The sequence below is a fragment of the Engystomops pustulosus genome, chromosome 11 (genome assembly GCF_040894005.1).
Source record: "Engystomops pustulosus chromosome 11, aEngPut4.maternal, whole genome shotgun sequence".
Lineage (NCBI taxonomy): Eukaryota > Metazoa > Chordata > Amphibia > Anura > Leptodactylidae > Engystomops > Engystomops pustulosus.
The window spans coordinates 38,086,518-38,099,927 of record NC_092421.1 but is presented as its reverse complement, the minus strand read 5'-3'; the positions used below and the strand labels follow the sequence as shown (position 1 = coordinate 38,099,927).

The window sequence follows — 13,410 nt, the reverse complement described above, 5'->3', positions numbered from 1 at the left end:
CATCAGTCGGTAGCTCTAGGCACAGCAGCAGTGCCGTCGCTAAGCGACAGCAGGCGGTGCTCAAACTGCTGAGCCTAGGCGACAAAAGGCACACCGCCCAAGAGCTATTACAGGGCATCACGGCGCAGACTGATCTGTGGCTGGCACCGCTGAACCTCAAGCCGGGAATGGTTGTGTGTGACAACGGCCGTAACCTGGTGGCGGCTCTGCAACTCGGCAGACTGACACATGTGCCATGCCTGGCCCATGTGTTAAATCTGATAGTGCAGCGTTTCCTCAAGACATACCCCAATCTGTCTGATTTGCTCACGAAGGTGCGCCGCATCTGTGCGCATTTCAGGAAGTCCAGCCCAGATGCTGCCACTCTCAGGGCAGCGCAGCGCCGCCTCCAACTGCCCGCTCACCGACTGTTGTGCGACGTGCCCACGAGGTGGAATTCAACACTGACCATGTTATCCAGAGTTTACCAGCAGCGCAGAGCGATTGTAGACTGCCAGATGTCAACTTCCACCAGAACTGGTAGTCAGGTCAGTCAGCTTCCTCAAGTCTACAATGAGGAGTGGACGTGGATGTCTGATATCTGTCAGGTGCTGAGTAACTTTGAGGAGTCAACACAGATGGTCAGTGGCGATGCCGCCATCATCAGCCTCACCATCCCGCTGCTTGGCCTGTTGAAAAACTCTCTGGTCAGCATGAAGTCGGAAGCTTTGCGCTCGTCACAAGAGACGGGGGAAGAATATTCCCTTGTTGATAGCCAAAGCACCCTGAGGTCTGTTTCTCAGCGCATATCGGAGGAGGTGGAGGTGGAGGAGGATGAGGAGGAAGAGGAGGAGAATGTTGGCGAGACACAAGAGGGGACCATTGTTGAGTCCTTCACTGTTCAGCGTGTATGGGCAGAAGAAGAGGAGTTGGAGGAGTTGGAGGAGGAGGAAATGGACAGTCAGGCCAGTGAGGGGAGTGAATTCTTACGCGTTGGTACTCTGGCGCATATGGCAGATTTCATGCTAGGCTGCCTATCCCGTGACCCTCGCGTTCAAAGAATTTATTCCAGCACCGATTACTGGGTGTTCACTCTCCTGGACCCACGGTACAAGCAAAATCTTGCCACTCTCATCCCTGCAGAGGAAAGGAGTGTGAGAATGCATGAATACCAGCAGGCCCTGGTGCACAAGCTGAAACAGTATTTCCCTTCTGACAGCGCTAGCGGCAGAGTGCGTAGTTCTGCGGGACAAGTAGCGAGGGAGAGTAGGCGAGCAGGCAGCTTGTCCAGCACTGGCAAGGGTACGCTTTACAAGGCTTTTGCCAGCTTTATGTCACCCCAGCAAGACACTGTCACCTGTCCCCAGTCTCGGCAGAGTAGGGCTGATCTTTACAGAAAGATGGTGAGGGAGTACGTAGCTGACCATACCATCGTCCTAAATGATCACACAGCTCCCTACAACTACTGGGTTTCAAAGCTGGACATGTGGCACGAACTGGCGCTGTACGCCTTGGAGGTTCTTGCCTGCCCTGCCGCTAGCGTCTTGTCCGAGCGGGTTTTCAGTGCAGCTGGTGGCATCATCACCGATAAGCGTACACGCCTGTCGACTGACAGCGCTGACAGGCTGACGCTTATTAAAATGAATAAAGGCTGGATTTCTCAGAATTTCCAATCTCCACCAGGTGAAGGAAGCTCAACCTGAATAATTGATCCACTCCTCCTCCTCCTCCTCATTTTCCTCCTTCTCCTCCTCTTTGTACAGTAAAGCAGAGGAAAATGGCTATTTTTTGACAGGGCCCACTGGCTCTTGCTATACTTCATGCATTTAATTTTTCTGGAGGGCCACCTACCCGGTCCTCTGTTTGAAACAATTTTTGTGAGTGCCACATACAGGCACTCAATCTATTCCATTTTTCTGGAGGGCCACCTACCCGGTCCTCTGGTTTGAACAATTTTTGGGACTGCCACATACAGGCACTCAATCTATTCCATTTTACTGGAGGGCCACCTACCTGCTCCTCTGGTTTGAAGAATTTTTGGGACTGCCACATACAGGCACTCAATCTATTCCATTTTACTGGAGGGCCACCTACCTGCTCCTCTGGTTTGAAACATTTTTGGGACTGCCACATACAGGCACTCAATCTATCCCATTTTACTGGAGGGCCACCTACCTGCTCCTCTGGTTTGAACAATTTTTGGGACTGCCACATACAGGCACTCAATCTATTCCATTTTACTGGAGGGCCACCTACCTGCTCCTCTGGTTTGAAACATTTTTGGGACTGCCACATACAGGCACTCAATCTATCCCATTTTACTGGAGGGCCACCTACCTGCTCCTCTGGTTTGAAACATTTTTGGGACTGCCACATACAGGCACTCAATCTATCCCATTTTACTGGAGGGCCACCTACCTGCTCCTCTGGTTTGAAACATTTTTGGGACTGCCACATACAGGCACTCAATCTATTCCATTTTACTGCAGGGCCACCTACCTGCTCCTCTGGTTTGAACAATTTTTGGGACTGCCACATACAGGCACTCAATCTATTCCATTTTACTGGAGGGCCACCTACCTGCTCCTCTGGTTTGAACAATTTTTGGGACTGCCACATACAGGCACTCAATCTATCCCATTTTACTGGAGGGCCACCTACCTGCTCCTCTGGTTTGAAAAATGTTTGGGACTGCCACATACAGGCACTATCCAAATTAAATTGTCTCCATAGCAGCCTCCACACGTTGTCTCCATTCCTACCTCCAAAAGTCGTCCATATAGCTGCCTCCATACATCGTCCCTTTATCAAACGAGGTGTGTCAGGCAGAAATTTGGGTTGTTTTCATGGATTCCACATCAAAGTTGTTAACTTTGTCGCCACCCTGCTGTGTAATCCACAAAATATACTTGCAAACTTTTACCATTTAGGGATATTATTTCAGCGCTTCTTGCGCATCTGTTTACATTCCCCTCACCCGCCATATCCTAAACTTATAAGAACGCTACTACACTTGATCTTATACAAAAGTGCTGTTTGGGGAGTAGCCTAGAGACAGGGGCTTGGATTTGCGAAAGCTCGCCTGGCAGCGGAGCGCCAGCTCCATGCGCATCATGCGCTTCTTGCGCATCTGTTTACATTCCCCTCACCCGGCATATCCTAAACTTATAAGAACGCTACTACACTTGATCTTATACAAAAGGTTCTTAGAAGTGCTGTTTGGGGAGTAGCCTAGAGACAGGGGCTTGGATTGGCGAAAGCTCGCCTGGCAGCGGAGCGCCAGCTCCATGCCAAGATCCAACTAACATAGTTTTAACTGCAGCACCTTTAATCTACTACTAGTTCACTGCCTCCATACATGGTCCCCTTATCAAACGAGCTGTGTCAGGCAGAATTTTGGGTTGTTTTCATGGCTTCCATGTTAACTTTGTCGCCACCCTGCTGTGTAATCCACAAAATATACTGGCAAACTTTTATCATGTACCGATATTATTTGAGCACTTCTTGCTCACCTCCTTTGGTTCCTCTCTGCCACCCATTGGTTTGAAGCCTGAGTCCATTTAGGGTATGTCGCCATGACACTCTCTAGCCTGCTGCCGCTGCCTCTGCATGCCGTCCCCTATAGTGTCAGGGTCAATTATTGCATGTTTTAGATGCTATCTAGCTTCATTCTGTCACTCTGTCATGGCCATGCTGTTGCCCATAATTTTGGCATAATGGTGCGTTTAAGCAGCCTCAGAGGCATCCATGCATGCTGCCCCTGCTGTTTCCTGTCCATTTCCGTGGTGTTTCCATCCTTTTCTGAGGTTCCCAGGTGTTTGGCCAAGCTTCCCTGTGCAGAGCCTTGGTCCCCTTGAAAAATGCTCGAGTCTCCCATTGACTTCAATGGGGTTCGTTATTCGAGACGAGCACTCGAGCATCGGGAAAAGTTCGTCTCGAATAACGAGTACCCGAGCATTTTAGTGTTCGCTCATCTCTAGTTAGCATATAACTATCACTGTAAGGGACAACTTCACAGCCTGAAAAATCAACACTATTTGCGCTTTCCTTCTTTTGTGTTTCTTTCGTGTTTTACAAGATGCAAAATATTAATAAAACAACCTAAAATCTAAAAATGATGAAAAGAGCAATTTGACAGTAACCAGCTAAATGGTTGAAATACAATATGCAAATGTTATAATTTATAGGAGTTATGGGTTGTGCATTTATATATCTGTAAAATAATATACTGAACCTTACTCCCCTTTCTGTTTTGCATTTTATACTACATTGACTTGAGGGGATATTAAAGTACTGTTACATTTTGGGTACCATTCCATTACCTTACAGAACCTTACAGAAATATTTTAAGAAAATATTTCTTACCAAAACTACTGACTGGTGAAGGCATTCTGTAAGACAATATTCAGACACTAAGTTGTTTGATTTAAAAATATTAAAACACCATAAAACCCATATCTACCTCTGATTGTGATAGAATGGTGCTTGGTTCTAGCAAAATGTGTGATCAGTAGCTTCCTTATCAAAACATGGCAGCACATTTTTCTTACTAGTGCTGTAAATGTGTTATATGAGAAGTAATGTGTGAGAAACCAACAGTCCGAAGATAAACTAAACAAAAAGTCACAGTCACAAACAAACAATTGGTAGCTTAAAATTCCCTCACTTATGCAGAAAGAAAGTCATCTGGAACAATGGGATTTAGATGAGAGCTTTCAACTTAAGGAAGGTATTATTTCCTATCTCCCCTTCTCTCTGCACTTGTTAGGTGCCTTTATTTCTGATCAATGGAGGAAATTCCCATCTCTGAAATGAAAGGCGCATTGTGAATTTACGGTTGAATTGAAATACAGAAAACCATAAAATTATCTTGACATTTTTGTTTCCCCTTTGATGGACTGCTTTGCTCAGTATTGCTTGCCTTTGTGGAAGAAATGGCGGATTTATAAAATATTCTGTTTGCAGTTTTGAAGGTGCGTTTTCTAGCCCATAAAAGATATAGATATGACAGCTATATCATTTCGGTTGGAGGGTTTTGAGAAAAATAAAATATAGATCATGATTTAATATTTGTTTCAGTTGGCATTTAAAGGGCAGGGAGAATAAAAACGTCATGCATCAAATACCATAAGTCCTTGAATAATTAATAATGATGGGTAATTCTCCGCACCTAAGTATTGTAAGAAAAGAATATTTTTCATTTTTGTATTCGATGTCATCTTGATAGTGCTCCTTCTGGTTGTTCTGCCCAACCATATAATAATCAATGCATTATAAATGCTTATATATCACCCACTGATGATGTAAACCCTGTCCATCCCACTCTTCTGGATATATTTAGAAGCTCTGGTCTCCTGATTTATCCGTCAGCTGGCGTGCAGCTGGGAAATTATATGGCGAGTCCTGCCGAATATAAAATTGCATTATAACCTGCCCCAGTTCTTGGCCAACAATATAGCTAATGGGGCAGAAATGTTCCTTGACAGCCCCTTTCACACCCCTCCTTGTTCACTGGGAACCATAAGGAGGAGGTGGCATAAGTTGGAAATAATCACAATTCCCAGGTGTGAAGTTTGACTATATCAAGGCCTGTATGCCAGAAAATTATCTCTGATAAATTTCCCCCAGAGAAACTATGGCTGGTAGTGATCCCCCAGTCCCAACCCAAAATAGCAAATTTAGGTCTCAAGGTATCCTCCAGTGTACTGTGACTCCTTAGTTCCTAGATCAGGAACTCCTTCATTGCACAGATACTATCAAGTTTCTTGATCCATACTTGTATTTTGGGGTCTCTGAACTCCACAAGCTTGCAAGTTTCAACAATTTTCCCACCATAAAAACAAAGGGATTATTTTATAGTTGTCTCAGAGGAAAAAAATATTCCAGCGTCATTTTCCTTGGCCTGCTATTAAGCACATGATTGTCAGGTACTATATTCACAATATACTGCAATACCAGAGATGCTTCTAAAGAAAAGGTTTACTAAATAGATATACTATTATGTGATATGTATTTATGATGCTCTGTCGAACCCCTTTAGAAATAAGTTTATTTTCTTTAAATGCTTTTATCATTTCTAAAACACATAATATAGTTCAGGAATGTTTTGCAATAAAAATTTAATATGTCTACTACTGTTGTTTTAGCTGGCAACCTGGGATTCCTTAAGAGGCCTTAATGGAAGCTTGCAAGAAAAACGACTTGACAATGACCTGCAAGGATTAACGCTGAAAGTAGTGACTATTTTGGTATGTTTATAAAAAATGTCCAATTGCATCCTAGAAACCTTTGCATATTTTCCCAGAATCCCCCTAGTGAAGCATCCATGGTTATAATATAAGTCACCACACGTCTACATGGAGAACTTTTACTTCTCGACCAAAGGCATTACACAACATTTAATAATGCATCTGCTTTGTGGATGTTTACATGTTAAATACTGGTTAATCTGTGAATTTGTGTTTTTAACAGGGGCTTTTTAGTAATCACTTGGTAATTATTTATTAGCAGGGATTAAGGGTTGTGTCAATGCAGTAAATTGTATATTATAATGTACCCAATACAAATGAGTATGTTGGAAAGACACTGCATGAGGGAAGGTATAGTTGAAAATTATATTCAAAAGAATTACATAAACCTTACTTCAATTTTGCTATAAAAATGCATCAAGCCTTTTGAAGCTTTCTGCTGATCATGCTGTGACCAGCTCTTAAGGGTGGCTTTTTCGAAGATTCACAATTCTTTTAGTAAGAAAGCCTTGTCCCCTCTAAATAGAGAGCCTTTGGTAGGAGATTTCATATTGCAGATTTTGTACTGTATTTTTGGGTGGGTATTTTATTTATATATATATTCTATGTATAGATAGACCATAATTCCTCTTAGAAATAATTCTAAGACCATTTGATTCTTATTTGTGCCTCTTCTAACAACATGACTTTTTAAATAACAAATGCTGAGAAATCAACTCTATATTCTAAATGGACTGAAGTAACTGAAGTAAGTGGTAATATCACATCCCTATACTGAGAGGCTGTGTATCTGTAATGTAATGCAAGATCTTGAAAGACTAGATCCTGCCAGCTTTATAAGCAGAACAAAAAGTTCTCAATAAGTGACTTTAAATCAAAACAGACTCCCTCCATTCAGCTTCAAATATTGAATTAATAGCATACATTTTGTACAGTTTGAAAAGCCAATCCAGTGATCTAGAAAGCCCATCTGCTCAGCACCAAGATCTTACCTATTCATTGGTTAATCATGGCATAGGCAGTATTCTAGAGAATGCAGTTTTGGAGGTTCTACTTAAGTTTTGGGCTAGTTTTTTATGTTTACTGACTTTCTTAGGATCCTCCATTTTCCAATTATTATGTTTTTGTCTTCCACAAAGACAACATCATTCCTTTCAGTTAATTATTTGCCCAGTTTATCACATACCAGAACTTGCCATCTGAAAGAAAGCAAACTATTCAAATGGAGCAATTATTGATTGATATTGATTGATTATTTACTCATCATTCCGTGTCCTAGATTATACTTTAATCCCTTGCCGCACCATGATATTCCCCAACTGGCCAATCCCTCGTCATACACACAGGTTGTTTGCTGCATTATGCTTGCACTGATTGTAGATGTTGCAGCCAAGAATTTATGTGAGACTACTAGCGCTGTCATTCAGCATGATCTATGTATACCGACTGTTATATATCAGTGACAAAAACAAAATATACTGAAATACAGTAGTATTGCAGTATATGTTAGAATCACACTGATACCACAGTAAAAAAAAGCAAAAAAAACCCTTAAATTTCAAATCACCCCATTTTCTTAAAGATGTAAAAATTGATTAACAAATTAAATCATAAACATGGCATATCCCCAAATGCCTATCAAATCTATGAAAATATAAAAATGTTTATTTCTCTGATGGAAAATGGCCCCCAAATGTCTGAATCACCATTTCTTTTGTCATTTTACAACACATAAAAATTTTAATAAAATGTGATCAAAAGGTCATATAGTCCCCTAAATGGTAGCACTGAAAATGTTATCTTGCAAAAAACGATGCATTACACAGCTCTGTATACTGAAGTATAAAACATTATTGGCCTCGGAATTTAGCAAAATGAAGATTTGAAAATCGAATTGTCAAATGGATAAGAAAATTATCTGGAGTTATAATTATAAAATATACCAGTTCCGACTTAAATACAAATTCAACTTAAGTACAAACCTAACAAACCTATCTTGTATGTAACTAGAGGATTGCATGTATATGCAATTGATTAGAATTTTTATTTGCAGTAAATCCCTGTTTATTCTCCATTGGGTGGTCCCACACAATAAGTCACTAAATAATGAAATGCAATTCTAATTCTTCCTTAGCTTATATCGTGTTTTCAATTTGACTGTGTCCCTGCAACAATTAAAATGTGATTTATTATTTATTATAAAATATTATTTTTTAATACTCCATTTTTAAAGGGCATTGACGATAACCTTGATAATAATGTTGGTATGGATTCCCTTAACACTTACATTATATATTTTCTCAGGAGGAGCCTTTTGTAATGGTTGCAGAGAATATTCTTGGTCAACCAAAAAAATACAAAGGTTTTTCAATAGACGTCCTGGACGCATTAGCTCAAAATCTTGGTTTTAAATATGAAATTTACCAAGTCCCGGATGGAAAATATGGACATCGCCTTCCAAATGGCTCCTGGAATGGCATGATAGGAGAACTCATAAATAAGGTAACTATTTCTATAAGTGATTAATATGTCTTGTAATGCCAAATTAAATGTATGTTAGGTATTGTCACATGTGCTTCAGAGGTTTCCATTACGTGCAATGGAAATTTAATCTGAAAAGTGAACAAAAGTTCTTCCAGTCACCTTCCATTTGTCATAGGGCTCCATGTAAAGTCCTATTATTTTTAGTGGATACATGACTCAAGCAGTTGGGCTATGTTTTCTGCTATACATAACAGTAGGGCATGATGGAAGCCACCAAACATAGATAAGAATCTATCCCAAGTCTCATAAACTCTTTATATATAATCTTCCTGGAACAGTAAAACATAAATACTCCCCTTAGTGACTATTGAAATAATCTATACAATCTTGAACATGTTTCAGTTTTACATGGAAAATAATTAAAACTTCCTCCACATGTGCCATTTTTAAGAATGATGTTTTGTCTGACATGTTATTTTCACAAGGTGTATGATGTTCTTCAACATCTGCCCTCATACAATAATACCTCTGTGCTTTTTAATTGTTTTTACACATGACTTTGTTGTCCAATACATGCATTTCTTTCTCTGCATTTATAGATAATTTTTTATGGCACAAATTGTTCCTTTGGACCCCATGATCTACATCTTTAACTATTATTTAATAAATGCATACATTTTAGAATCAGATCAGAAACTGATCTTTTTTAGATCTGGTTGTTTTCATGGCATGAAAATGTTTAAAGCAAACTTTATATTACAAGGTATAATTTTGTCTTATTCACAAGGCTGAAAGATCCACATAAATGCTGCGTCTTCACTTAAAAAAAACATCTTATTATTAAAAAGAGATGAACTACGGGTTTCGGCACTGAACCAGTGCCTTAGTCAGGTTAAAAGAAAATGAAGTGATAAATTACAAATTATAGACAGCATTATATAGAAGTCCGAGAGCCTCATTTCCAATAGGGTAACTACGTCAAGAAGGAGATGATAGGGAGATGTCAGTGTCCATCAATGCCATTCCTGAACATCAGAGCATAAGTGAACTCAATACAAAAATCAAAGCACAGAGATACAATATAGTTAAATATCAATACATGAAGTACTTATAAACCCAAGTAGTTTATATTGGCGTTCGGAGTGTATAAATAATATGTCGGAACAAACTGATCTAAACATGTACGAGTTGTGCTGTTATTTGTTAATCATTCAGGAAATTTCTGACATTATTGTTAATATGGTGCTGGGGAACATAGCCGGCTCTACAGCGGGGGACTTGATTATTGCCGTAGTGGAGAAAGCATATCTAATTCCATCGTGGCCTAACATTGGTTTGTGGATTTCATTGAGGGTCAGTTGTTACTACGGTAATGGGACGCTTGGTGTCAGACACTACGGAAGCTGAGCGTGATCAAATAGGTATAATTTTAACAGGAATGTCAGACTCAAATAAAAAGCTTAAATTCCACTGTGTGGCTAACCTATAAAAAGAAACCTAACTACTAAGTTCACTCAGTTAAGTACCATTTGTGTTGAGGTTACTTTAGAGCCCGGTCTTGGGTTTACCAGTTGTACTGAGGTCACTGCAGTACAGTGGCCACATATTTGCCCTTGAAAGCCATGTTATAAGACTACAGGACAGAATATAACTTACTGAATTGGATGGCCGATAAAAGAGCAGAAGGTTGAGCTTTTGTTTACCAAACATACTGCTGCAGTAATATGTTTGTTTAGATATAAAACACTTTGACTTCCTCGTGGCCTGTGGTTTGCAGCGCGACTGTAATCACAAAGTGACCAGCAATGGCAATAAAAAGAAACAGCCTGCAAACTGCAGAAATAGGGCCTGCTCTATTTTTTGCATCATTTGGCTCTGCTCAAGACCGTGGAATCCACAGGCCAAGGTACAAAAAGATCTTTGGAAAGATCCTTGTACTGCCCTTTCAAGTATTTATACTTTATATTGAGGTCTACCCCATCTACTTTCTAAGATGAATTAACCAATTTTTTTTATTTTGTCCTCGTATTCTAGTTCTCATATTGCCTTGGTAAGGGATTTCCCTAATCATTTAACACTGCTGAGTTCACATCTATAAACTCTGGCCTGAGCCCCAGTCAGTTGAAATAAACCGTTATTCTAGGTTCACTTTGCTTGATTGAGAGTTAGGCCGGTGTATCCACCTGTCACATTGATGAAGTTTCAAGCTGTGAAGTGAGTGCTGTAAACAGCAACTTTGTAATTCACTAACAACAAGAGTGGTGACAAACTAAAAAGCAACATGTGTTAGAGATTGATTAAATATTCATTAATTTATCTTATTTACATAAAATCTACAAACTAATTTAATAATGTGATGTCTTTGAGAGGATTTTCTCATTTTTATAAAACGGTTGATAGGATAAGATTACATTTTGATAAATTTGGTTAATTGATTATATCGAAAAGTAACAAGGTTTAAGTGATACATCCAATGTTTTTTCTTTAACTTATTTTAATTCATCTCTTTTTGTTTAAACATAGCATATTTATGATATATTGTAACTAATTTTATTTGATGTTGTTATATTTATAGAGGGCCGATATTGCATTGTCAGCAATCACAATAACTCCAGACCGGGAAAGCGTGGTGGATTTCAGCAAACGTTACCTGGATTACTCTGTAGGAATTCTTATCAAAAAACCAGAGGAAAGAATTAATATTTTTTCACTCTTTGCACCTTTTGACTTTGCTGTCTGGGCCTGCATTGCTGCAGTTATTCCAGTAGTTGGCGTGCTGATATTTGTCTTAAATCGTATTCAGGCAGTTAGAGCTCAAAGTGCATCGCAAGCAAGTCCATCAACTTCCTCTACACTGCACAGTGCCATATGGATTGTTTATGGAGCATTTGTTCAGCAAGGTAAGCTTATATAGCATTCCATATTTATTGCTTTCAAAGAACTTTATTTTGTTAGAAGATATCCAATCCAGACTGAAATGGCATCTATATTTGTGTACATGTGCTGAGTATGTTAGAGTGTAATGCTTAAAGTGTAACTTGGAAGATACCTGGTCAAATTTTTTTTTAACCACAGCTAGAGAGAGCCTTTAACAACAATTTCATTGTTCCCTATATCAAGCTGCTGGCTTCTTCCTATCCTGGAATACAGCCTGGCAAATGAAAGGAAAGATTTCCCTGTAAATGCACATTTCTCCAGAGAGGACCACACTATGGAAGACTTGCAGATTACTATTTTAATGGGACATTTAAAGACAAAGAGGGAAAGGAAAGAATGAGAGTATAAATTAATGCAGAGATTAAACACCTGAAGTGGTGTTAACATTCATGGCAGCTTTATGACCTCCTATCTCTGACCTGGAGGCCACAAGCAAATCAGAACCAGGGCTCTCTTGTCATGCCTCACAGGTTTTTAGTCTGTTTATTGCCATCCTGTTATAAATAAGATGTCCCTGTATTTATCAATCTGTTGAGTTAAAGTTTTTTTTTTAATATCCTTTGATGATCACTACCGAGTTTGTATAAAATGCTGTGAATTTTCTGTTTCATGCATAATATCATGCCTGACGAAGAGAACTAGTATTCTCGAAAGCTCACTTTCAAATATACTCAGCTAGCCTTTGTAAACTTTACATAGTTACATAGTTTCATTGTTACATAGTATATACGGAGGATAAAGACACATGTCCTTCAAGTTCAACCAAGGTAGGGAAGGGATTGGATGAGGAAGGAATTTTGGGTGAAACAATTCTGTATAACATAACTGTTAATGTTATTTAGATTTAAAAGGCATCTAGGCCCTTCTTGAAGCTCTCTGCTGTCCCTACTGTGAGTAGCACCTGAGGCAGGCTATTCCACAGATTGACAGTTCTCATAGTAAGAAAACAATGTCGCCTCTGATAATTAAACCTTGTTTTAGCCAGCCGGAGACAGAGCCACCTTGTCTTTTGATTTGATTTAACCTGGAACAACTTTCCACCATATTTTTTTATGGACCATTCATATATTTAGATAAATTAATCATGTCCCCTCTTAGTCATTGTCATGGGTGCTTCGGCAACCCATGTCTTGGGTCACAGGCGCATCTGTGTACCTCCATCTGTGCGGTGGCTGCAAGAACATTTACCCGTCCACGCTCTATACTATTTCTTTCATTTTATGCAGCCGTGTGTTCTCTATATAAATATTGTTATGAATGTTATAAATATATCATATATTATATGTTAAAGCTAAATGTAGGCTGTGGTAGTGTAGGTCAAATAAATCCATTTAGTAAAGTGACAGTATGTGACGTAACAACACTACAATAATAACTTTAAGAATATGCTTTTTTTCTTTATAAAAGTACCAAATGTAAAGTGTACAATCATACTTGCAGTTCTATATGTCATATTAGGTCCTTATAACCAAGAATTGCTTTTACACTCCAGGTTATACCTGGATATTTTTCAGGGGATTGAGCCATGGCTTCTTGTCATCAAAGGGAACCTGTCACTTGAAATTTACTTAATTATCAACTACCTGTATGTTGTCAGGTAGATTACCATCTTCTATATATTTTTCTTGCATGGCTCAGTGTGGTGACATGATTCTAAAAAAAATCTACTTGAAGGGAGATGTAAATTGGTTTTATAAAATCATGGTGGTGGAAGGTTTAGTACTGAAGTCAAGCTCGCCACCAGAAAATGACCCCTCTGCTG

At 39.4% G+C, this 13,410-nt stretch overlaps 1 protein-coding gene across 7 annotated transcripts in view; it reads left to right on the top strand.

Annotated features, from left to right (window-relative positions):
- GRID1 (glutamate ionotropic receptor delta type subunit 1) overlaps positions 1–13,410 on the top strand; it is a 1,020,611-nt gene that overhangs the window by 917,483 nt on the left and 89,718 nt on the right. For all 7 annotated transcript variants that reach the window (XM_072131335.1, XM_072131336.1, XM_072131338.1 and 4 more), the window contains 3 exons: positions 6,126–6,227; positions 8,532–8,729; positions 11,287–11,611. In XM_072131335.1, coding sequence (XP_071987436.1) covers positions 6,126–6,227; positions 8,532–8,729; positions 11,287–11,611 — 625 coding nt within the window. The remainder of the gene's footprint in view (positions 1–6,125; positions 6,228–8,531; positions 8,730–11,286; positions 11,612–13,410) is intronic.